The sequence below is a fragment of the Geotrypetes seraphini genome, chromosome 7, assembly GCF_902459505.1.
Source record: "Geotrypetes seraphini chromosome 7, aGeoSer1.1, whole genome shotgun sequence".
In the NCBI taxonomy this organism is placed as follows: Eukaryota; Metazoa; Chordata; class Amphibia; order Gymnophiona; family Dermophiidae; genus Geotrypetes; species Geotrypetes seraphini.
The window spans coordinates 108,330,991-108,358,201 of record NC_047090.1 but is presented as its reverse complement, the minus strand read 5'-3'; the positions used below and the strand labels follow the sequence as shown (position 1 = coordinate 108,358,201).

Here is a 27,211-nt window from a genome sequence, read left to right as displayed (position 1 = left end):
ACAGGGCCGGACTGGCCATTGGGAGGACCGGGCATTGTCCCGGTGGGCCGCGGCCCATCCTCCTGTGCTGGCTGCAGTCCTGTGAGTGGATGTTTAGCCTGCCTGTCTTCCCCTTAGTATCCTATGAGCCAGGCAGTGTGTGAGGGGGAAGTGGGGGGAGGAAGAGAAGCTTCACACTGAGTCTGTCACAGGAACTCAGTGAGGCTGTAGTGTGACTCCACATGTGACATCTGTAATCAGGAACAGTTCCTAGTGCTCCCATGCTAGAGAGGTGAGGATATGGGGGGAAGTTAATGTGTCTAATAATGTGCTCCTCTGTAAAAACCTCTGTATCTTCCATGGGGGACATGCTAAATTTGAGGAAATAAAAAGCTGCTTATGATGATTGCATAGAGAAGTTCAGTAAGCTGAGAGGAGGACTGGGCTCTCTGTGAACAACCAACACACTAATCCTCTGCGCTGTACCTTATGGAAAACTCAATATAGCAAAAAACAGTAAAGTGTATATGTGGCCCTTCACAGTGCTTTTTTAAACATCATAATAAAATAACAAAGGCTCCAATAATGAAAAATAAAAGTCCTTTTCCCATACACTCAGGTTGCACAAGTCCGGTTTTCACCCGGACAGTATATTTTTTGACCAAAACGGATGTCTACAATTAGTAAAATTCCCCAATCACATATTTTTTTATGGGGACGGATTTGTATACAGCACTTCATTAGATTTTTTTTATTATACAAATTTTATCTTTTTGTAGACTTGAAGTCTTGAACAAAGAAAATGAGTACAGCAAAAAAAGCAAAAACAGATAGTGGAAGACCATTCCAAGAGGCCTGGACAGAGTACATATGGAGTGATTGAACGCAGTGGGAAAGCATTGTGTATTATGTGTAATGAAAGTGTTGTGTCTCGCACATCAAGTGTCAAACGTCACTTTGAGACCAACCATAACAGCTGAACTTTGAGCTGAACTTGGTTTAGCTCAAAGAAAAGAGTTCCTTGTAGGAAAATTAAAGAAAAATCACTCCCAGTCTCTTAGTTTTAGCAACTATCTTTCAAAAACTAATCATCTTACAGTTGCCAGCTTTCAAATTTCACTGTGCATGGCAAAACATGGTAAGCCCCTCTCTGATGGAGATTTTATCAAAAAGGCAATTTTGGCTGGGAGTAATTCACTCTTCCATGATTTCCAAAACAAGGATAAAATTGTGCAGCGCATCTCTGAGATGCCGCTAAGCAGAAATACTGCAAAAGATAGGGTTCTGCGAATGGCTGCTGATGTTAGTCAGCAGCTTACTTGCGACTTACAAAAAGCACCCTTCTACTCCATGTGCTTGGATGAAAGTACAGATATTACTAACCATGCAAGACTAGCGCTCATTTTGCGTTATGCTACTGGTGACATCATGAGAGAAGAGCTGGTAAAACTGCTGTCTTTGCCTGGAAGAACACAAGGGATAGATATCCACAATGCTGTGATGGAGGCTTTTTCATCACTAGACATAAGTCCAGAAAAAGTAGTTTCAGTTACTAGCGATGGAGCACCTAGCATGGTGGGGACAACATCAGGATTCATTCATTTCTTTGCTAAGGAAGCAAAACATCCACTGATTCAATTTCACTGCATAATACATCAAGAGGCTCTCTGCGCCAAAGAAAGCAGCAAAAAATTTGACGATGTCCTCAAAGATGTAACAAAAATGGTGAACTTCATCATGGCGCGTGCTCTTAATTTTCGACAATTTCAAGCCCTTCTTGATGAGGTTCAGGCACAATATAACACTTTACTGATGTACAATAATGTCCAGTGGCTGAGCAGAGGACGAGTGTTAGAGAGATTTGTGGCCTGCTTGGAAGAAGTTAGGCTATTTATGAACGAAAAGGGGGAAGACTATCCTCAACTCACCAACATGGCCTGGCTTACCAACCTCATGTTCTTTACAGATTTTACTAACCACTTTAATGTACTAAACAAAAAATTACAAGGCATGGGAACAAACAGCAGAAAGCATGTTTAGTGACATCAAAGCTTTTGAAAGAAAATTGCATGTTTTTGAAAAAGACCTTGAGAGTGGACAGCTAAAATATTTTCCCAACCTAAAAATACATTTGGATAATTCTACAACATTTGTGGACAGTCATAAAAAACACCAGGAAATCCACAAAGCATATTCCACCATTGTAGCAAGCAAAGGAGAATTTTAGAAAAAAAGATTTTCTCAGTTCCGTAAGATGGAGACAACCCTTTCATTTATAACTTCCCCAGAAAAGTCCACATTTGAAGATCTTGATCTTTCCTGCTTACAGTGGTTGGATATTCAAAATTTGGAAATGGAGCTACTGGAATTTCAAGAAAGCTCTATCTGGAAAAGTAAATTCAATGACCTGCGTGCGGCTCTTGAACGTATTGAGTATGAAAGGGTGACAAATGAAATCACTACTAGCAGTTCTGAAAATGAAATCCTAAAAGCGTGGAATTCTCTGCCAGACAATTTTAAGTCCATGAAAGCACTTGGGATTGCTCTTCTTACTTTGTTTGGGTCATCCTATGCTTGTGAGCAGCTGTTTTCGGCTTTGAATCATATAAAATCTGATGCTAGAAACAGATTAACGGATGACATGAGTGCTGCATGTGTTGCTCTGAAATTAACGCATTATGAGCCAAGGATTGACAAGTTATCAGCATGCATGCAACAACAAAAATCACATTAATTTTTTTCAGAGCATGCCCAATGCATATGTTTACATGAAGCAGTGTTTTCAGTTTGCAGTTAAGACACTTTCTAACTTATTTAAATATTATTTAAAGATGTTATTTAAAAAGGGACTTTACATGGCCCTGTTGTATTCCAATCTGGAATTTCCAATAAAAACGGTTGGTTTAATTGAAAGCTCTTTTGTTTTCTTTACATCATATTATTATAAATGTAATGATTTAACTATTTTCTAATTTGATTGTAAATTTTACAAAAAAACATGTATAGACTCTTTGGGAATGCACACCAAGTCTTGACACAGTTAACAGTTTTAAGAAGTTTATCTTTTTTTTTACTCAGGATACATTTGACATGTTATGTGAATAATACATTTAAAATATATTGTGTAACTGAATCAAATTCTTCCTAAATTCATTAAATTGAATGAAATCATTAAAACATTATAAATTGCCAATAAATTGAAATGAAAACCAAAGGATTGTGAATCAAATTGATTCTCTGACAATACAAAGATTCCAACCTTTAAAAATGATGTTACATAGTTCAGGCAACTTTATAAAGAGTTTTTAGATACTAAAATCTTGTTATTAAGGTTTAATTGACGTGCTGGCACTTTGAGGAAATTCTTTGGTTTTGTTTGGGCACTCGGGCTCAAAAAGGTTAGCCATCACTGAAGACTCCAAGGGATAGGAGTGATTCCCCACCAGATCCAAAATTACTGCTGCAACCTCTGATGATTCCTTCTGTATTTTTCTTTTATGTTTTAAGATACTATTGTTATTTTATGTGGTTGTTAATTTTGTTAAGTTTACAAACTGAGATATTATTTAATAGGTTTGTGGTAACCCAAAGGAAGTTAGAAGGTTAACTATATTGTAACCTATAGTAACTAGATAACAGAGAATGAACTTCCGACATAGCATTATGTTTTGCCATCAGAAATTCTATCACCATTCACAAGTATCTCCACCCATAGAATTTATATGTGCTGCAAAAGATTTTAAAGTTGAATCCCTTCCCTGATGCAGCTGATTGCAAAGCTCATAATCTGTGTTTTTGAGAAAAGAAAACCCTCTTGATGAAATAAGTGCTTTAAATGCTTCAATGATTTGGAAATTAATTTTTGTGAATTAGAAAAGATCCTCTACTTTATACATGAAATGCATGGTTTTTCAAAAAATAGGACCAATGAAGACTATAGTTGTTGATATTGGAACAAACTTTTAATCAAACAAAAAAAATCCATCTTCTGAAGGTCCATATATATAAAAATATTTTGGTTGGCATTGAGATTTCTTTGGAACTGGTAGCTTGTATTCTTTCCTGACAAATCAGAATAGGCCATTTGGCATAAACATTCTATAATATGCATATAAATGTAGGAGATGTCTATCCCCAGCACGCGGGAATAATCCCTGGCATTTGCATGTTATGCATGTTGTGCACTAAGATTATAGAATACCACTTAAGGGGAAATTCTATAACCAGCACCTAAATTTAGGCATCAGGAGGTGCCCTGCCAATGCCTAAGTAATTGAAAAATGCAGAAAGAAACGGCATTGTTAAAGCGCCTACCCATGCCTAAATAAAAGGTGGCAGAAATGGCCGTTGGAATCATGGCTCAATAGCTGCTTTAGGCCACAGAATGCCAAAGTAGGCGTGGCCAACACTGAAAGTGGTGTTGGGTGGGCTAAAGTGGCTACCCAGCCGCGATTCACGCCAAGATAGGTGGCTGAAATGTAGGCCTGGAAAACATTGGCCACATTTCAGCTGCCTATCTTTGGCACTAGACCACAGCAGCCAATTGTGGCAGGGGAATTCCCCCCCTCACTCATCAGCTGAACGGCAGGGACTCACCAAAGCTGCGATTCGGTAACCAGCACCCAAGCCAGATTGTCTGTCAATCATTCTAAGACACCGGTTACAGAATCATGGCTTTGGGAAATCCCTGCTTCTCAGCTGATGGGCGAGAGGGGAATTCCCCTGACACAATCGGCTGAGCAGCATCCCCCAAACAATCCTACTACATGAAACCCCCCCCAGACCCCCCCCAGACCTTTTTCTGGAAGGCCGGCCAGAGGAATGCCCACTCCCTCTGGCTGGCAGGCCCGCCTTTTCAGAATGGCAGGTCTTCCCCTTCCCGGTTCATCCTGGGATGCACTTGGGAGGGGCCTAAGACCCTCATTGGTCCAGGTGCCTAAGACACCTCCCATAGAAGGGGATTTTGGCACCTAGGCCAACTGGAGTCTTAGGCCTTATTCCCAGTGCATTCTGGGATGCACTAGGGTGGCCTAAGACTCCGATTGGCCAGATCCCTTAGGCCACGCCCATGGTCATCTGAGCCAATCAAGGCCTTAGGCCCGTCCCTGGTGCATTCCAGAATGCACCGGGAAGGGAAAGGCCTGCCATTTTGTAGTAGTGGGCCTATCGGCGGGAATGTGTGTGTATTCCTCTTGCCAACCATTAGATAAAGGTACGGGAGCGTTCAGGGGGTAGCTTGGGAATCTTGGAGGTGCCAGGGAGTTGTCCTGGTGGAGTCAGAGAGTGTCAGGAATGTCAGGGATGGAGTTGCGGAGTGTTTGGTGGGGTTCGGGGGATGATGGGGCCAGTGGCAGGAGGAAGTGTGCATCTGTCCTGCCTGAGGATGCCTCGGCGGGTAGCGGCAGGAGGAATTGGGCACTCCTGCCACGGACTGTGGCGGGAAGGATCGCCTTTGCAGCAGCAGGAATTGGGCACTCCTCCTGCTATGGACATTTGGGGGGGTTTGGGGTGTTCCGGCATGAGGGAGGGGTGGGCCCACCGACTTCACGTGGGGGAAGGGTTCCCTGCTGCGGCCGCTAAACTGATCGCATCATGGAGATTCCCTTTCTGCGATCGGCTCAGAAGCCACATCTGTTTGAAATGTAGACCTGCATTTTGCTGGCCTACATTTCAGGCGCCTATCATGGCCCTAGGGAGATGTCTAGGGCTGCCTAAGCTTGGCTAAGACCACTTCCAGGTGAAACCACACCCATGCCTAGCCTTGGGTGAGTTTAAGCGGCCCTACATATCTCCCTAGGCTCTCGAAAACGCCTACAGTGTAGGCGACCTGCCTCGGGGTGTGTTGTGGGTTTTTTTTAATGTGTGTCCTGATTGGCTGGTTAGACAGCAATAGGACGCCTACCACTGCCTACAATCAGGATGCCGTTTATAGAATTTGGATCTTACTGTATCTGTCTATAAAATAGGCTTAAAATGGATGCCTACTTGGCTTCCCAACCTAGGTAACTTATTATACTATTACAATCTTGGAAAGTAATTTTATAACAGGTGGCCTAGGTAGAAAGCCCAGTAAACCTCTGTTTTGGGGTTGTCTCTTTGTAGAATAGTCTCCCAAAACCTGTGACACTCATGCATAGCTGCATCCATGTAAATATACATTTGCACAAGAGCTGGTGTAAATTTACGCATGTGCACTCCACTCAGACTCCTCCCCTGAACTTGGCTACACATGGGTGCATAAAAACAAGTATGAACATCTTCCACTCCTGCCATATATGTGAATACCTTCTGCATTAATTTACTAAAAGGCCTTTCTTGAGCATTAAACAGGGTTTACCAGCAGAAGCACATTCTATAACATCATTCTCTATGACAGTTTGCATTCATAAGCCCTGCATTCCTTCTCATGGAAGCCCAAAAAAGGCTCTTTAACACAAGCTCTTTTTGTCCCCATTTTCTCTGCAACCAGGATAGTGTTGTTGAAGTAGAGTTCCTGAGGTCAAAGGGTGGGGACAGAGACTCATGATAGGATTGGAAGTCCTGAGGGAGGACTTTTGTCACCCTCAATATTTTCCCACTCTAGACACAGCCTGTTTTCTCTGTTCTTTTTGGATTAAAGTTGGGATTTTTGGAACTTAAGTCAGTTTTAGAAACTGGTAAGTTCAACCATGGGGTTGACACTAGAGGACCTTACTGGACTAGCACAAAACCAATTTCTTTCTAGATCTGTAATTCAATTGTTAGGACTCAAACATGAGTCGATGACAACAACAAAGTTTAATGTTCTCAATGCTTTACAATGCTTGTGTTGTTTGATAAATGATCCATGGGATATTGGTGATATGATAGAAGCATTTAAATACCGCCATAGTATTGCACAAAAGATGAGGCTCTGTCAGTGGAAGTGAGGCTCTGCAACAAGTCATAAGATGTGGATGATAAAGGGTAGCCTTCAGTAATCTAAGGAAATATTTGTTTTTCAGGGCAACAACTCCAAATGAGTCAGTTTTGTGGATGACATAATAGTTAAGTGGCTTAGTGGTTAGAGCTGCTGCCTCAGCATCCTGAGGTTGCAGGTTTGATCCCAGTGCCTTGAGTCCCAGAATGAGGGATGGAATATACGAGAATAGCCATACTGGGTAGACCAATGGTTCATCTAGCTCAGTATCCTGTTTGCACGGTTAGACTGTAAGCCTGCCAGGACAGATAAGAAAAATACCTGATAAAAAAATATTGTACACTGCTCTGAACTTTTCCACCATTGGTGGAACACTTCTCCCTATTTGCAGGGGTTAGGGGCAGAGCTGGCCCGTGAATATTGAAAATTTGCGAATAACATTTGGGCCGGCTCTGACCCACCCCCCGTCTTCCCCGGCATTCCGGACCTTACCTGGTGGTCTAGCGAGCTTTCGGGGCAGGAGCGATCTTCCTATGCTCCTGCCTCATGCAGATCACTCATACAAAATGGCTGCGGGGAGTTCCTGTCATAGTCTGGAGAGACTACGGGAACTCGAGAGATTACGACAGGAACTCTGGGGTCTGGGAGGGTCTGGGGAGGTCCGGGATGCAGCGTTTCTTTTCTTTTCTTCCCCCCCCCCCAAAAAAAAAAAAAAATCACATGGATACTGAAACCACGGATTTGGAGGGAGAAGTGTATATCTAATACTTATAAACAAAAACATAATGAATCTCACTCCTAAGTCAGGGTATATGGAGTGATCTCAGTCTCAAATTTACTGCTAATGCTTGCTGAAGTACTTGTATTGTGCCAAAGAGAGCTTTCTTCTCATAAGATGTTACATGGATAGGCATTAGACAATTTATCCAGGTGCACTTGGAAAGTTGTTTTTGTGTTTTTTTAAATGAGGCCTGTGCCACCCAGAACAATGGAAAATATTTCTGTATCTTTCTGCTACATTTTCTTGATTTCAGACTGCATTTGTTGATACTTGAAGATTTTCTGTCTCTCTACACTATTCACTAAGTAGTCACTTGAGACTGACACCTCCATAATCAATGCTTTTCTGGTGCTTTTCTCTTTTAACACTATGTCCAATTTCCTGGCACTCAGCATTTTTCTGTCAGATGGAGATATCCTGGGTGATCATAATCTCTTCATGCTCCATGATTCTCTTAGGATCATGATCCCAATGTTTTTCTAGAGCAGCCATGTTGTAATGTTTACAAAATTTTCAATGGATGAGATGCACCTTCTTGTTTTGCCTTTCTGTATAGAGATTTTTTGTTATCAGAACTTCACATATCAGAAAAATTTAGAGAACTGGCCATTAATTTCAATATCAAGCTTAACTATTACTTATGCCCGTAAAGTTTGTGACTATAACAAAACCTCCCCAACCCCAAGAAAAACAACCGACAAGGGGGAGAGACAAGAGAACTCTGACCACAACCTAAATTAACCTACAAATGATATAATGTGAAACAGGAAAACCCTCAGTAACACAGCCACCCGCTTGGGGAAAGGCTGTCACCGGCTGACACTCAGAAAGAGTGTAAACTGTGAAACATCCCCGGGTTTTTCCTGTACAATTTTCCTGTACATTTTCTGCCTCACTTTCCAAGCTACGTCGGAGGAATCACCAGTCTTAATACAGTCCAGTTGTTCCTGAAGAAGGGGGTGTACACCCCCGAAACGGAGTCCCGTTAAAAGGGACGGATGATGTCTCACATCGGCTGGCTGTGCTATTGCTCAGAGAAGCTAAGTACTTCCATTTATTGACTGGCTTGGTTCAGATTTGGACACTTTCCTTCCTTGTTTGGCCCCCCTGACAAGGAGTAGAGACAAGAGTTTACTCGACTTTATATTGTGTGTTTTTTTTGATTTATTAATCTTTTTTCACACGTAGCACTTTTTGGGGGTGCACTTTATTGATTTTCATAAATTGTACAGGAAAAACCCGGGGATGTTTCACAGTTTACACTCTTTCTGAGTGTCAGCCGGTGACAGCCTTTCCCCAAGCGGGTGGCTGTGTTACTGAGGGTTTTCCTGTTTCACATTATATCATTTGTAGGTTAATTTAGGTTGTGGTCAGAGTTCTCTTGTCTCTCCCCCTTGTCGGTTGTTTTTCTTGGGGTTGGGGAGGTTTTGTTATAGTTATATTTTTTCCTCCCTTTACATTTTTTGGGTTCGTGTTTTGTATTCTTCGTAAAGTTTGTGAAACATGGCTGCAATTAATCATAATAATCTTAACAAAATGGGCCTCAAACGTTCAAAAGGACCGTAAGCTCTACATAGGGGACAAAGTCTTCTTTAATGAATTTAGATTTTTCTCATCGGCCCAGTAGCAGGAAAAAACGTGAGAAGAAAAAAAAACCTCCTAACTTCGGAGAAAAACACTTCTCAGATAAAAATCTGCTTACCAAAAAAGGCTTCTAAATGTAGACCACAGGTCACAAATCAAGCACAAAGAGGCAAAGACCCCTTGTGTAAATTTACGCATGTAAAGGAACAGTTAGGCCCTGATTCTGCATAGGACACCCAGGAGAGGTGTCCTATACAGAATCGGTCCTACACTAAACCCCGATTCTGTAACCGGCGTCCATGGTACAGACGCCGGTTAGAGAATCGGGTTAAATTAGATGCGGCCGCTATACTTATGGCAGCAAGAGATCTCCCTGCTGCAATATGTATAGCGGTCGCAACCGCCTGTCCCATCGCCGACAGGAGGATGCCCAATCCTCCTGCCGGAACCCCCCTGGAACCCCCCTCCCCCCCAAACTGGTAATCGCCGGCAGGAGGATGCCCAATCCTCCTGCCGGAAAGCCCGACGACCCCTCCCTCCCCCAACTAACTTTTACATGTTGGTTGGCTGGACGGGTCTTGCTGCCGTCCAGCTGACGGGCCCGCCTCGTGGAAATGAGACGGGCCCGCCCCTTCCCGGCCCATTCCCGCAAAATCTAAGGCCTGATTGGGCCAGGCTCTAGAAGCCTGGACCAATCAGGCCTTAGGCATAGCGGGTCCGCCCATCCCCACTAATCCTAAGGCCTGATTGGCCCAGGTGCCACGAGGCGGGCCCGTCGGCTGGACGGCAGCAAGACCCGTCCAGCCAACCAACATGTAAAAGCTGGCTTCTCTCAAAATGGACCTGGCTTCTCTCAAAATGGACCTGGCTTCTCTCAAAATGGACTTGGCCAGGTCCATTTTGAGAGAAGCCAGCTTTTTGTCGTGTTGCTAAGAAGCGTGGAAGTAACCTACATATTATGGATCCCCTGAAGTAGCCTGCTTTCAGGCGAAACAGAAAGCCTTTTCTGTCGGGACTAAGAAGTGTTTCATCTTCAGATGAGTGATATATTTTCTTAAGAGTTACTGATACTCGGGTCTTACAAGCTACGCAACTTAACCGTTTGGAATTACTTACAGCTGAGCTGATTGCCATAGTGTAGTGAGTTTGGGATTCAATGACTATCTTATAGGACATTTCTGAACGTTGCTATTGAAATCACTGAATATCTTGAAAATACTGAAAGTATCTCTTTTTTTGCGATTATATTTCAATGTATGAGAGTGATTTATATTTGTACGGAGTTTTTTTTATAAACCTGTGATGATGTGGGGGGCTTAGGGCACTTGTGTAATCCCGGCAGCCCACAATTGAGGTTTATTTTTTCTCCGTTTTTTTCTATGATTTTTGTCAACAGTTCTTTTTGTCATTGTGGTATGAATGAATCCCTGCTACTATTATTATTTACAATACGTTTATAATTATATTTTGTTCATGCCTAAATTATACACATGTATTGGCAGTGCTATGCTAGTATTCTATGTAGATAAGTAAGTGCCTATTTTCCTTTATAGAAAAGACTCCAAACAAGTGCTTTCTTGGCACCTCTCTATAGAACTCCCCAAGGGCCTATTTTTAGGCTTTAAGAAGGTGCCTAATTGAAACCTATTCTATGGAGAACAGGATACGCCTACTTTTCTTTCTAGAATAAGGGGTTGATTTCTATAAACGGCACCTAAATTGGCCAGTGCCTAAAAAATGGTGCTGGCGGCGTGACAATCACACTTAGGTGCTGTTTACAGAATCACGGCTAGCAACACCTACGTAAAAACTTAGGCGCCTGAAATGTAGGCCATGGTTTTATAGGCCTACATTTCAGGTGCCTAAGTTTTTGGAGAATCTCGCTTAGCGTTACCTAAGTCATGCTCCAACCATAGAAACACCCACTTAGGCATTAGGCACTACTAAGCCCCATGCAATAGCGTCTATATTTTATAGAATTGGATAGGTGCCTATCGCCCAATTAAATTTTTTTTAACCAATTATTGAAGCTATTAAGGGCTATTGTCAATTAAGGGCTCCTTTTACTAAGCAACATAAGAGCATTTTACCGTGGGCCAGTGAGGTAAATGCTCTGGCGCTCGTTGAATTCTTATGAGTGTTGGAGCATATACCTCACTGGCCCATGGTAAAATGCTCTTACGCTGCTTAGTGAAACCCAGCGTAGATTAGGTGCCTAAGAGGTACTTAACTTTAGGCACCCTTTATAGAATCAGCCCCTTAGAACGTAACAGTGAAATATGCACCTCTATTTTAGAAATAAGCTATAATGCTGGTATAAGTGTTCACTTCTAGTTGCTAAAAGAAACTCACATAAATTATAGTATGCTATAATTTCTTGTGCAACTGTGCAACCCTCACATGGTCTACCCAGAAACTGTCCATGTATATGCACACCATCAAACTGTGCATCATCACATTTATGCACCATTAATAAACAAGTGCATAGCTGGAATATTGGCAATCATACATATGTGCACATATATATGCAAGTATATTGGTCATTTATGCACATTCTTGGCGCCTAAAAACACACACACTATTACAGAAATATGTTCTAGTTGTGCCAGTACAGAAATCAGATTTGCTCAACTACTGTTAGGGATTTTTTTTTTTTTTTTATAGCAGATTTTATTTTTGCCTGCCTGAAATAAATGCATGTGCATGCTTCAAACAAAATATATGTTCATGCTACATAAATGATTAAACATGATGTTATATATTTATTATTAGACTCTATGGAATAATATTCCAGTCTGTGGATACTTTTTATCCCTGTGTTTTGCAATGGTTTTCAAATTGCCCAAAGAAAAAGTAATTGGATGGATTTGCACCTTCTTTTACAGTGGGTACTTCTTTGCATCCAAATAGTGCATGGAGATTTAAAAATCTAATTTACATAAGAACATAATGTAGCATCTTTTGTTTCTCTCACCTAATGGAATCAGACCCTTGGACCTACCTACTATTGCCTGCATAAAAGTACAGACTAAGTCAAACTAATGCAGGGGAGTAGTATAATGGGGGTTTGGGTGGAGAGTGGGCATGGTGTGGGCGGAGAGTGGGCGGGGCTTAACCCAGAAGTGAACGCTCATTGGTCGATCCTTATCTCTGACAGCTGTCAATCATTTGGACATGAGGTGTACCCATTATACTACTCAGGGGAAAAGGTATAGCACCAAAAATATCAACGGTTGAAGCAAAGAAGTTCGTTGTTAAGCAAAAGCTCCCAAACAATAAATCTAAATAACAAAAATCATTCACAAAATCATTTTTACGTGTTGCTAGGATATAGATCAGAGACATGGAGGGGTTAACAAGGGGGATGAACCCCGACCACCTCACCACCCAATCATTACTTGATCCTCCATAAAAGTACAGGCATTGTTGATCCAAGTATCTACAGTACTTCTTCTTAAATAAGGGCTGAGCAATTTTCCAAACATTAGTTTATCCAGGTAAACAGCTTTTAAAAATCACCTTCTCCATATATAAAGATAATTGTTGTTTTGTTAATTTGCTTTATATATGATTGTTTTTCGTACGGGATACTTTTGAAAATAGTGTTTTATATTTACAGGTATGATCTGCTTGATATTTTACTAACGTTTCCATCAAAAAAAAAATTTTAATCAATCCTTCACTAGTCACTCAAAACCTGACCCAGGGAGCAAAATTAGTGAGGTGCTGATAGACATCTAGGAGTCCATTTTCAAAATGATTTAACCAGCCAGTTAAATTGCTTATTTAGAGCTGTTTGCTGATATTCATCCTACTTGGAACCAGTTAGTGCTGTCAAAACCAGTTAGTGGGGAGAGTGGGGCACAGTGGTTAAAGCTACAGCCTCAGCACCCTTGGGTTGTCTGTTAAAACCCATATTGCTCCTTGTGACGTTAGGCAAATCACCTAATCCCTCCATTGCCCCAGGGACATTAGATAGATTGTGAGCCCACCGGGACAGACAGGGACAGGGAAAAATGCATGAGTACCTGAACAAATTAATGTAAACCGTTCTGAGCTCTCCTGGGAGAACGGTATAGAAAAATGAATGAACATCACCACAGACTACTAAAGTCAAAGCTGGCTATTTTGGGGGGCGGTCCAAGGATGGAGTCAGCACTTATGTGCTCAAGTGCTGATACTCAGCACTGAACCACCTAAGCTTAGTGGTTAAATCAAACCATATAAAATTCATTCCTGTCTTTATGCGGTTAAATGCTGAATATTTCACTTAACCACATAAGAGATAGCTGGCTGCATAAACCTGGCTATTCAATGGCAGCACCTGGACATGGCCCAGCATTGAATATCCGGGAATAATGCTGGCAACTAAAAATATTGCTCACCACTTCTGGCTAAATATCAATCTTACTGAGACATCAAACATTCAGTATATCCAGATTAGCCTAATTAATTCCACCTGTGCCTCAAACATTTCTCAGACATGTCATTGTCCTTGCAAGCCTGCAAAGAGCAGGAAAAAAGCAGCAATATTCCACCTCTCCAGAGCTCAAAATCTTAAGTTTCAGACCCCAGATTTGCAGGAAGTGGAAGGGGATTGGGGGGAAAGGAGGAAGAGAGACTTTATCTGTACCCACAAAATCAACTCAGTCTCTTCCTTTCTTATTCATCTTTCCAGGATGGGGAAATATTCGGCCTGAATCCTTTCCAGAAACTGCAGAAGTCAGAGAAAAATAGGAGGGAAATGTCTGCTGTGGTTTCTTAGGCATCAATTGCCTTCAATAATGTGGCAGCTTATTTCTTGGAAGTGGAGTGGGACTTTCTAGGAGAATGGCCAGATGTCCGGGAAAACCCTAACATGTCCTTTTTTTTTTTGGTAGAAGATTGTCTGGGTGCCCAGTTGGATTTCCAAAACTCGGCAGTTTGTCCGGGTTTTGGAAAGCCTTGAGCTCGAAGCCATTTCTGGAGGGCCTCCGAGCATGCAAGAATGCAATGCGATGACATCACAGGCATGTGCTTGCATGTGATGTCATTGCATCCACGCATTCTAGGAGTCCCTCCAGACACAGCCCTGAGCTTTGGGAAGAAGAGATGAGGTTCATGTGGAAGCAGGGCTGGGGGCAGAATGGGGTGTGCCTGGAGCAGAACAGGGCAGGGCCACGTGTCCTCTTTTTTTTAAATGAGGAAATCTGGTAACCCTAGGCAGGTTTGTTTAAGAAAATCATCAAGGAAATTCATAGTGTTTTCAGGTCACAGGGCAGCTGAAGATACAATCCTGACTCCATAGTAGAGATTCTGAAAATGGCGTTGATTACATTCAATGACGTTGCTACTTATTTCTTGGAAATGGAATCAGACATAGGACATTAGTAGAAGGAGATGTATAAGAAGGTCATGTTATTCAATTATTAACCCTGATGTTACATTCAAGATTAAAAAGTAAGATAAGAAATATTTAACTTTTTGTGAGGAGAAGGAAAAGAAAATATGAATGACCCTACCATGAGTTATTCAATTATGAACCCTGATTAAAAAGGAAGGTGAGAAACGTTTTACTCACTATGAGTGGGAGAGAACAGAAAATATAAGGTATGAGCCTTCCAAATGTAACATCTGTGTTCTCATTTTTTTTGTTAAATAAGAGGAAGATCTTCCCTTCATGGATTATCCTAAATCATCTGGCTCGCGACGTAGTAAAATTTGACCCGCCAGACACTTTCAACTTTCCACTTAAGCTGGCCTGCCGGTACAAGCGCCGCATCAGAAATTTCAACTTAAGCTGGCCTGACGGTAAAAGCGCCGCATCAGCAGCCTGTAGTGGATCGCTGATTGGCCGTGGCGATCCCTGCAGGCTGCCATAGCCTCAGCAGCACGTTCAGTTTGCCGCGGTCCTGCCCCCTCCTCTGACGTACAGGAGCCGACTCCTCTGATGCCCCTTCCTCTGACGTACAGGAGGCCGACTCTAGAAACTTTGCTGGGCACTCTCCCCCCAGCACCACGATCATTTCACGCCAAAGGACCTCCACTCCATGATACAGGAAAACGTTAAGTGCCCGCAGAAGGGGCTCGCTTGCAAGCCTTTTCGATCAAGGAGGAGCGGAGAACACCTTGACATGCAGCCAGCAGGTACGTTTCAGAAGACCAGGGTGTGCAAACCTCAGGATGCAGTTCTGCCCTCCGATGGCACTTATAAAGAAGCTCCTGTGGGCGGTGTCCAGACCTAGGCAGCAGATCACAGAAGTTTGCAGAGTGTGAAACTTGAAGGAAATGGAAAGCATGTGGCATTTGAATTATTATTATTATTATCTAGGAACCTTGCTTGAATATACCCTCACTGCAAACCAAAAGGAAAAAAATATATATTTATAACCCTCCAGAGCTTGTGTTATATAGCACGCGTGAACTAGGATCTAAAAGAGAGAGGAACAGTCTTTTTTTATTTATTTTGTTTAAATCACAGAGCTGATGTGGGGTTGGAGAGGTGGTAACCCTAAATTTCTACTAAAACTAAGGGGTCCTTTTATTAAGGTATGCATTTAGCGTGCGCTAAATCAGTTAGCGTACCTTAATAAAAGGACCCCTAAATATCTTAATAAAAAATTTGGCCCGCAGCTTAGCCTATGTTTTAGATTTTGGCCCCTTATGTGATTGAGTTTGACACCCCTGTCCTAAATCAAAGTCATCTAAACAAATTCATCCTCCTATAACAAGTCCTCAGACAAAATGAGCCAGAATACTTAAGAACAAGCTGGCCCTTTATACACCATCAAGACCCCTGAGGTCCTCTCAAGGACCACCATCAGTATCTTCATTAAAAGAAATCTGCAAAAAAATGTGCTCTGTTAGGGCTACTTTTTCTAGCTGTACTTATGTTAAACGCTAAACAGAGACTTTCCTCAACTGCTATCTGTGTCCTAATCTGATTTTTTTGCTCTGAAATGCAACCTAAAATACTTGTCACCTAAGTTTCAGCACCTTTTATTGAAATATCCCCATTATCCCCTGGATTCTGTGAATGGCGTTTAGATTTCCATGTGCAAAATGGCACTATCCTAAGATGCGTGTGCAGCTAAATTGGTTAATGAGCCCATTAGCACCAGTAATTGGGAGTTAACAATCAACATATTTGCATTAACTGGCAACAATTTGAGTTTGTGCATGCATCTCATTCAGCACAATTCTAGAAATATCTGCATGGAAATCTTATAGCATATAACTCAAAAGGGATGGGGTCATGGAGGCATGGGCAGGTTAGGGGCGTTCACTAAATATGTGCATAGTATTACTGAATACCGGGGATCTGCACCTAAATTACATGCCAGGATTTACGCCAGGTGTCTTTTGGAATTTACTGAATTTAGTCCTATAAATGACATTGCTAACAATTTACCTAATCTGTGCATGTATTTCAGACGCTTAGTCCAATGCTGCTAGATGTCCTGTTTGACTAAATTATATATATACTGTATATATACTCTGTGTGTGTGTGTATATTTATATGTACTGTATATGTATAATCTGGCACACGGGCTGCAGTAGTGTGTTGTGCTGTGTGCTCCTTGTTAAATTACTTTATGGAAACTGAGTGTGTGAAACTTTGTGGAAACTAAGTGAAGGAAGCTTGATTAGAAGATGGTAGCATCACTCACTTATATTACCTGAAATATGTAAATATGTACCTGCTTCCAGCTTTGCTTGATTTTGTAAGCACAGAAGACCAGGTATTAATAAAGTGCCTTGAAAACATGAAAGAAAATGTTTGCCAAGGAAACCTCGGAGTCAGGGTGGGTGCTAGATATGATGGGGCCCAGGGCAGATTCTAGGGAGGGGGGGTGCCCAACATTTGCTTACAGGCTGCCCCCCCTTTCAACTTCAGGCAGGTTTGAGGACCCCTGTGATAGAAACACAGGGCAATTGCCCTGTTTGCCCACCCCTAACACCGACCCTGCTCAGTTAGTCTTTCAAAATCAGTTGAATAGATTGGAAAGTGGCAAAATCTTTCCCAACTCTTAGCCTTCAAGGCGTAATATTCAGCTACGTTGTAAATGACAACAAAATTATAATCAGTTTAAATGAGGCTGTTCCTTTCTGTATCATGTTCTTTTTCCTGTATTTATTTTTGAAAGGAGATATCCATGAGATACAAGTGTAAGAAGCCAATATTCAGCCCATAGTGGTCAGCGGATTTTAAGCCTCTTACAACCCAACCCCCATATTCAATACCGGGCAATGTCTGAACACCAGGATTGAATATCCAGGTCAGCGTAGCTGTCTGGAAATTACTCAGGCACTTGCCAATATTCAGGCTGGACCCTGGGTAGCTTGGTGAATAAAGTTAGGGCAGCCCTTTTGCTTATCTGTGGAATGAATATTGTAGCTAACCAGGGAAATCCTGGCTTCATTCCAGCTCCAGACCTGGATTTCCATGGTTGCCAGATTTCCAGAGTTACCAGATTTAGGGTTTCCAGATTTCCTCTTTAAAATTGAGGATGCCTGGGCCCGCCCTGTTCTGTCTCAGCCCCTCCCCATTTCACCCCCACCCAAACCTCCTGTCTCTTTCCCTGAGGTCTGGAAAGCCTCTGCACATGCACAGATGTCGATGTGATGATGTCACATGCATGCGCACGCATATATGATGTCAATGTGTGAACGTCTGCGCATGCACAGAGGGCCTCCAGATGCGGGCCTGAGCTCGGGGACTTCCAAAACCCAGATAAACTACCAGGTTTTGGAAATCCCTCCAGGCAACTGAACAATCCTCTAAAAAGAGGACATGTCTGGGTATTTCCAGACATCCGGTAACCCTACCTGCAATGGCTGGACAGTGCTATGATGACCAGAGCAATATTTTGTTTTACTGCCTGGGTAAGTGCTACTAATATTCCATCCAACCCCGCTCAGAGTGGTTTCACCAAGCAGAAGCTTTTCCTGTCCGGTTAAACCTTTTTGAATATCAGGCCTTAAATTTTCATCTTACAAGCCAAGTCCAGGTCCAACCCAGTAGCAATGTGGTAATACACAAAGGGATGTGAGTTCAGTTCCTCGATCAGGTCTTCTGATCTTCTAGTTAGCTGGGGCTAGGATGCTGCCAAGGTAATGTTCACAGCCCTTAAGTGGAGCGAGTCATTTGTATCAATACCCATGGGCTTCATTCAGGGACTATGAATGCAGAGCTTTGCAAGGATCCCTGATGCATGGCCCTTGGCTAAGGATCATTACTACAATGCCATGACTGGATTACAGTAAGAATGGGAGGGGGGGGGAATATAATAATATGGGAAAGAAATCCAGTGGTCATTGGGAATAAAGGCACATGGCACCAAATCTGATCTCTTATATCAATTGAGCTGGAAGCCCAAAGGAGAAGGAGGAAGCTGCCAGGTCAAAGAACCGCCGAGTCCAGATTGAGTTCAGTTCTCGTTCTCGTTTCCCATCCAAGCCAAAAGCTATAGTAAAACCAATGCTGAAGTCAAGAGGCTTGGGGCTGCTTGTTAGCAAGTGCTGAGTCCATTCCAATCCAACCTGCTGTACACCATTGTCTCTCTTATGTTCCTACAGGAAAACCATAAGGGTTAAAATAATAGATGAGGAGCAATACGAAAGGCAAGAGAATTTCTTCATTGCCCTTGGTGAACCGAAATGGATGAAACGCGGAATAACAGGTGTGAGATGTTTAAATCACAAGAAAAGTGCTTTTGATTTTTCTTTCTCTTCCATCTGCTCAGTTTTATGAAAGTTGAACTCTGTTTTCCCTCCTGTGTATTCCCGCTCTCACCCTGTTTCGGTCATCTGACTCTGATCCTCCTCACTCGTTGTGCAGTCCTCAGGCCCAGCTTTCTTTTAACGAATTAATTCATTTTATTTTCTGTTGAGAGCCTCATCACTCTTACCCCTTCTAACGCAAAGATTATCAAATAAACCTGTGATACTGCATGGCTGCTTCCCTCTGCTGACATACTGAGTATAGCTACCCTTTCTTTCTTTCTTCCTTCACTCTTGTTGTGACTGTATTGTATCATAGTGTTTGTGAGCTGCTTTTACAATTTTACAACTGTCTTTATCACCTCCAGATTCTGCATTTCTTCAACTTCCCACAGTTTATTTTGCATTTTATTCTTCTCCCCACTCTCACCTACCCCAATATAGACAAGTGCAAATGGTCCCCTTTCTGTATGCTTGAATACCTCATCTTTCCTAGCTGACAGGAGGGGAGAGGGCAGAATGTTTTTCACATCTTTCTGAAGGAAGGAAGGCCTGCCATGTACTTGATTATCCATGTTCCTCCCAGAGGTCAGAGGTATTATTTTTTGGTATGCCTAGACACTGCAGGCCACAGAGTCTCCTCCCCAGGGTGATAGTTAAGCTCTGGAACGCATTGCTAGAGGATGTGGTAAGCGTGGTTAACGTAGCTAGTTTTTAAAAAAGGTTTGGACAAGTTCCTGGAGGGAACATCCATAGTCTGCTATTGAGACAAATGTAAGGGAAGCCATGGAATGTTGCTGCTATTTTAGTTTTAAAATAAAAGGTTTGGACAAAGTTCCTGGAGGAAAAGTCCATAGCCTGCTATTGAGACAAACATAGGGGAAGCATGGAATGTTACTGCTTTTTTGGTTTCTGCCAGATACTTGTGATCTAGGTTGGCCAATGTGAAGACAGGATACTGTTCTTATGTGCCCACTTTCTTATTTTTTACCATGATTTTGTTGTATATATGTCGTATTTTCATTTTCCACCCACATTTTCTCTATCTTGTTGCTTAGTGTAATAATTAATAGCATAAATCAGACTTGTCCAATTTCAGCCCTTGAGGGCTGCAAACAGGCCAGCTTTTCATGGTATCCCAAATGATGGTGAGTGAGATAGATTTGCATGCTCACTACATCCATTGTATGCAATTCTCTCTTGTGCATATTGTGATAAGGAAAGCCCTTTAAAATAAGACCAAGCCAGGAAATTTTAAAGTTCCGTCTTGTGGGGTTCTTCCTGAACCCCAGGGGGAGCTTCTCAGTAGGGTGAATCAGTTTCCCTGGGTGATAAAGCAATATGTTATACCATCTGACCAGGTAAAAGACATAATTCCCTAGCTGTTCCTTATTTCCCAGGGTGGGGAAAGGAGAAGACTCCAACATGGTAGAAAAGGAGGAGCTTCAACCTGAGTTAATGGAATGGGCTAAGGCAGGTTTCCCTAATACTGAAGATTCAGAGGAGATGCAGTGCACCTAAGCCAAAAATATTCACCAGGTTTTTGAGAAAAGGCAGTGTGGGTGGTTGCAGTGTTTGGACTAGAAAAGACTGTGCTGGATTTTCCAAGACATTCTTCAAGCAGATGAAACTGAACTCTTAACTAAACCTGATAAGGGGAAGTTTTCTTTGAAAGAGAGAGAAAATGAACTGTATCCTTCTTTAATAAAAATATCCCACTGCTTGTTTGATAGTTAATTTTGAAAGTTTTAAGACTGATCAGTAAGAGAAAATTTCCAGGAGTTTGGGAGATTATAAAGGGGAAAAACCTGGACTGGCTCACTTTACAGCCATGGATTGAACTAACATTTGTGGGGGGATTTTGGTGCAAGCAATTTTGGTTTTCTCTTTGCCTGGAAAAGCTGGCAAGTTTTACAACCAATGGATTTACAAATTGAAACTTTTGAGTGAACTATTAAAAGGGAGTGAATGGAAGTTTTCTCCTGAGGAGGCTTATTAAAATATTGATTAGGGATATCAGTAAAAATGTGACCTGTTTGTAGCTTTTGAGGACTGATCTTGACAAGCCTGGCTTAGATAGAAGAATTGACCTCCCCTCCCCTCCCCCAGCAATACCCATATTTTTTTATGCTGTTTGACCACAAGAGGCATTATCATGGAAGTAATACATGACTGTCCCTTTTTCTTAAACTGCTAGCTTTTGGATTACTTGGTTCCCAATACTTTCTTGCATAATGTAGCATCTACTGTTCAGTGATTCTCCACTATTACTGGTAGACGTAACCTCCTTGAGAACGTGGAAAGAAATTCATTGGTTTGGCTCATTTAATTAATTTACTTTTAAGTAGGTCAGTATTCAAATGCCACGATCAAGAGTTTATAAATGCCAGCCAAAGCATTTATTCTGTACCACTATCTGGCTAGTGAACAATAGCGAATGTACATGGACAGTAGCAAGTTCCACCAGATCTGTTGTAGATAGTAGCAATATTCAGCCACTAGGGGCACAAATTCTTTACGAAGGCGTTAACATTATTTACATGGCAAATACACTAGACAAATAACAAGAATACTGGCATAAACACACATCTGTATGCACATACATGTGTAAGTGCTGGAAATCCGTCTAAGCACTATTTTGCAACTATGTGCTTATCTTTGATAACACAATGTTTGTAGGTGGGCATTCTCATGGACAGATTTTGGGCAGAGCATGGGTGGGATGCACATTTAAATGTGTAACTTACAGGATATAAATTTAACATATCTCTGAAATCTAGGTGTGAAAATTTACACCAGCTTTATGGCAGGCATCAGTGCTTGCACCTAAGCGTACCTGGGAATGCTAGCATTCTATAAAGAAAAGTAGGCACCTGCTTTTCTTTATAGAATAATCTCCATATAGGACATTTTAAAAAGGACATCCAGTTCAGAATATGGACCTCCAAAGTCTGTACGTCTTAAAGGGACATCCATTTCTCATGTATTTTAGAACCGAATCTGCTGACACCCAGCCTGTTCTAAGTGCATGAGAAATGGATATCCAAGTGCTGGCTGCGTCCAGCACGAACATCCATTTCACAAACTTGAAATGTCCAGACTGTGAAGTCTGCAGTCATGTGCTAAATTGTAGGCACAACCACTTATGCCGTGTGGACTGGCATAAATGTTGGCACCTCAAAGCAGCAGTCAGGCATATAAACAAATGCCCCCCCCCCCCGGATGCATCCATGCCTCTTCCATGTTAACGCCTCCCTTTGCTGTTGTGCGTTAAAGAACCTAGGTTCTCCATATGCAGAATAGGGGTGAAACTGCTAATTAGTGTCAGTTAGTGCTTGTAAATTCCAATTATTGGTACTTACCTCCAATTAAGTGCCAATTAGGTAATTGAGTTAGGTGCCTAACTTTAAGGACCATTTATAGAATTTGGGGTATATGTATATAATTGTGCATATATATGACTGACATATGATCATGTAAGTCTTTTTTAATACTGGGCCTGCAGTTTTGATTTTCTCCCCTGTGCAATACAGTATACATGGCAATTTTATAAGTGGACTTGGGGAGAGCCTAGTCTATATTTTTATAGAATACAAGTGTGACCCAGCATTGGTGCCCCTTACATTTAGGCTTGTGCAGTTATACCAGCCATAGAGTTGGCATAACTGAGCATGGCTAAGTACGGCAAAGACCTGCAACTTATACTGGCCAATAGTCAAAGTAACTTATCCAGCTGGGAATGGCCACTGACGGGTTAACTCACCTGTTCAAATCTATCTGGTCATTTCCAGCGGCACTTAACTGATTAGTACTGCTGAAAATGACCAATTAGCGTCAAACTTAAAGCTGCCTATGTTGGGATGTTCCAGTTGTAGAGTCCAGTTACGTTATCTGGTTATGCCCCCATATTTAGACGGAAATGGCCAAGTTTAGTGGATAAATAAGACCATATAAACAGCTGTGCCTAACCTCAGGTACATTGTTATAGATTTGTTTTTAGATTGTTTTAATTGCAAGTACTGAAGTATATGTTTTTATGTAAAAAATGATTTTTGAATGACAAAACTGATTAGAATTGATGGCCATCAGGCCTACACAAGTTTAGCCACCCAACAACAAAATTCTGCCAATACAAAAGATACCTGGTTTCCAAGCAGGTCAACAGAACGATTGGCTGGGTAACATCATTAAGCTCTCCTCATCCTACCTTAGCTTTAGAAAACTAGTCAAAACAAACTTGTTTAACCGATTTGTAACCAAGAACTCTTAAAGCCTTATCTCCGTATTCTACTTACATGTACTCGATGTCCCTACATTGCGACTATTACTCTGACTTTCTCCCTTTCTCTGATTACCTCTAGAACAGGGGTCTCAAAGTCCCTCCTTGAGGGCCGCATTCCAGTGGGGTTTTCAGGATTTCCCCAATGAATATGCCTGAGATCTATGTGCATGCACTGCTTTCAATGCATATTCATTGGGGAAATCCTGAAAACCCCCACTGGATTGCGGCCCTCAAGGAGGGACTTTGAGATCCCTGCTCTATAACTTACTTACATGTATATGACGACTTTCATTGTAATTATTTCGCTGATTGTCCAGCTCTTCTTATTGTAAACCGCCTCGAACTACTATGGCTTTGGTGGTATATAAGAATCAAATTACTATTATTATTAGTAGTAGTAGTATGAGAGTATAAAGCACAGGTGTCAAAGTCGGTCCTCGAGGGCCGCAATCCAGTCGGGTTTTCAGGATTTCCCCAATGAATATGCATGAGATCTATTTGCATACAATGAAAGCAGTGCATGGAAATAGATCTCATGCATATTCATTGGGGAAATACTGAAAACCCGACTGGATTGCGGCCCTCGAGGAGGGACTTTGACACCCCTGGTATAAAGCCTTTTGTCGATAGGCTCAGGGTCATATTGAGAAATATCATGTCCAGCTGAAGGTATTTGGTGATCTGTCTGAAATGACTTGGAGGCCTCAGTAAAATAAAAACCTAGCATCACAATTACTGCTAATATTCATTTTTCATTCTCTGATAAATTTAGCAAGTTCATTTACCAATATTTGTGTACAGTTATAATTTATAGTTTCATAGTTTATTTAAGGGGTCCTTTTATCAAGCCGCAGTAGGGATTTAATCCGCGTAATACCACACGTTAAACCGCCTGCTGCATTATCCGCTAACGCCTGCATTGAGCAGGCGCTAGTTTTTTTTAGCCAGCCGCGGGGATTATTAGCGCGTGATAAAATGTCCGACGCGCTAACCCCGCTAGCGCAGCTTGGTAAAAGGACCCCTACGTTTTGATTAAACGCTTATCCGAAAGTACAAAGCGTTGTACAAAGTATTTAAAAATAGCTGGGAGACGAACATTTTTTAAAATTTATGGGTAACATCGGGCTGTAAATATCAAAATAAAGAAAATGGATACAAGAGCAAGAGCCCCTCTCTGTTATCATCATTACCCATCTGGTATTAAAAGTCAAAACTTTGATGATGGATCTGCAGTGCTAACATCTTACACAGATATTGATCACCTCTTATTAGCTGCAGAATAGAGAATGACCCGGGGGGAAAAATTTGTCCCCATCCCCGCAAACTCTGTCCCTATCTCTGCCCTGTCCCCACAAACACTGTTTCCACCCTAGCAGGATCCACAAGTCGTCTTCCCTTTCTACTAAGCCAGCTTCTCATTGTCTTTATGTAGCCCTGTGCAGTGACTCAAGTGTTTTGACTTTGTCCAAGTGCCATTTTCCGGCTGACTGTTCCTCACACTGGAAGCTTTCAGAATATGGCTTATTTTTTTAGTTGTTTTAGCTTTGGTCAATACAACACGTATAAATCAAAGACCCAAGCTGTATATACATTCCACAAGCTGTTTTTTAGTCTTAAACAATAGCCTCAGCCCCACCACTCCGCCGCTATGTTAATTTACCATTACGTGAGAGCTCATCATTGGCTGATTGTACTAATATTTTAATGAAATTTACTTGTTTTTAAAAAACTTTCTTAATTTTTAAATAAATATTTTACTATACTAATGTACTTAGCTTTTTTTACTGCTGAGCCAACGTCTGGGAGTCAAACCCGACATGCCATGTTTCGCACTAAAAAGTGCTTTATCAAGGGTCTCCCATGACCGCCCGTGTCATCCGACTATTCAAGTGTAAGAATGCAAGTCGGATGACACGGGCGGTCATGGGAGACCCTTGATAAAGCACTTTTTAGTGCGAAACATGGCATGTCGGGTTTGACTCCCGGACGTTAGCTCAGCAGTAAAAAAAGTTAAGTGCATTAGTATAGTAAAATATTTATTTAAAAATTAAGAAAGTTTTTTTTAAAACAAGTAAATTTCATTAAAATATTAGTACAATCAGCCAATGATGAGCTCTCACGTAATTCTTCCCTCAATGGTAAATTAACATAGCGGCGGAGTGGTGGGGCTGAGGCTATTGTTTAAGACTAAAAAACAGCTTGTGGAATGTATATACAGCTTGGGTCTTTGATTTATACGTGTTCCTCACACTGGGACATCAATGTCAGGCTAGCTAAGCTTACTGTTCAGCACTGGGCTTTGTTTGTTCAGCCTTGCCATTCTCTTCTCCCTGCCTGCTCATTATCCTAGATCAGGGGTAGGCAATTCCGGTCCTCGAGAGCCGGAGCCAGGTCAGGTTTTCAGGATATCCACAACAAATATGCATGAGATAGATTTGCATCTCAAGGAGGCAGTGCATGCAAATCCATCTCATACATATTCATTGTGGATATCCTGAAAACCTGAACTGGCTCCGGCTCTCGAGGACCGGAATTGCCTACCCCTGCCCTAGATGAACAATAACATGTACTTAGCATAATGCAGACAAAGAATGTAATTCACCATCTCCATTATGGTCGCTACCCATACACCTTTGTTTAATTAAGCAAATGCAAGACGCCTGTTTAGAATTTAGGAGAAATTTATTTTGGAGTTTGAAATACATTCTTAATTTAGAGCTGGCCATCAGGCGTCTTGTTCTGGTTTGGATTAGGGTGATTGTCCAGTCTTTTTCCTTGGTTAAACTGCTTTACCAGCAAAAACAGGCTTTTATAAAATTGTCTTCCCTGGGCCCAATACTCAGCAAATATTGACCCCTCCCCCCCTAAATTTATGATCCTAAGGGCTCCTTTTACTAAGGTGTGCTAGCGTTTATAGCTCACGCAGGAAATTACCGCATGCTACGCTTCAAGAGCTAATGCCAGCTCAATGCTGGCGTTAAGGTCTAGCGCGCGGGGCAATGTAGCACGCGCTATTCCGTGCATTAAAGCCCTAACGCGGCTTAGTAAAATGAGCCTTAAGTTAACCTCTTACATTTGTTCCATATTTTCAGACAAATTTAGGAGTATAATTTTTTTTTTAGCTGCAAATTCATCTCAATTTAGGAGCAAAAAAGTTATCCGGTCAAAATTCAAAAGCGATTTAGCCAGATGCTTGTCGGGGCTAACTGCTAATTTGCTGAAATTCATGGGTAGCACCTAACTCAAAGTTGGCTATGTTGGAGGCATTCCAGATTTTAGGTTGTTGGCTAGGGCAGCAGTTCATGGGGGCTGGCAAAGAGTAAAAGAGTCATGGATTTTGATACACTGGCTGTCCGTGGCCCTTTTCTGCCGTCAGTTTCTATGTTTCTATGCCAGATTTTAAGAAAAAATGGGATTGGCATGTGGGATCTCTTCATAGAGGTAGGTAAGGGTGGGTCATTGGTGTGGGCAGACTAGAAGGGCCATGGCCCTTTTCTGCCGTCAGTTTCTATGTTTAAAATAAGCCCTGACAACTGTAGAGTTGGGGTGGTATTGGGGGTAATCATGATAGCTGAATTTAATTATCAACATCTCAACAAAGTTCCTAGAGGCCTGAAGGTTAATTGAGGAAGATGCAAGGCTGAAGATCTGCCAGGCATAGAATAGATATAGCAGAATTCCAGAGGCAGATACTACCTACATACCTACTGATAGTTATTTGCAATAGTTGAAAAAAAAAAAAAAAAAAACAAAGAAAAGGGCTGAATAAGTAAAAAAACAAATAAACACCCAAATTAGATAACCAGATCCTTTTGAAAATGCACTCCACAGTTGCTAAACCCAGTCTTCCAGTCATTAAGCTCATCCTTCATTTTCTGTCTTACCTCTTTCTCTCTGATATCCTTAATATCACTGATAAATGTCATAATTGTTTTATCATTTCATTGCAAGACTATTCCAGACTTCTTTCAGAAACTTTGTACGG

At 41.7% G+C, this 27,211-nt stretch overlaps 1 protein-coding gene across 14 annotated transcripts in view; it reads left to right on the top strand.

The window, feature by feature from the left end:
- Nucleotides 1–27,211, top strand: part of SLC8A3 (solute carrier family 8 member A3) — a 502,626-nt gene that overhangs the window by 382,954 nt on the left and 92,461 nt on the right. For 7 of the 14 annotated variants that reach the window (XM_033952924.1, XM_033952918.1, XM_033952920.1 and 4 more), the window contains one exon: nt 18,801–18,904. The exons of the other annotated variants lie outside the window; for them this stretch is intronic. In XM_033952924.1, coding sequence (XP_033808815.1) covers nt 18,886–18,904 — 19 coding nt within the window. In that variant the 5' untranslated portion in view covers nt 18,801–18,885. The remainder of the gene's footprint in view (nt 1–18,800; nt 18,905–27,211) is intronic. 14 annotated transcript variants of the gene reach the window in all.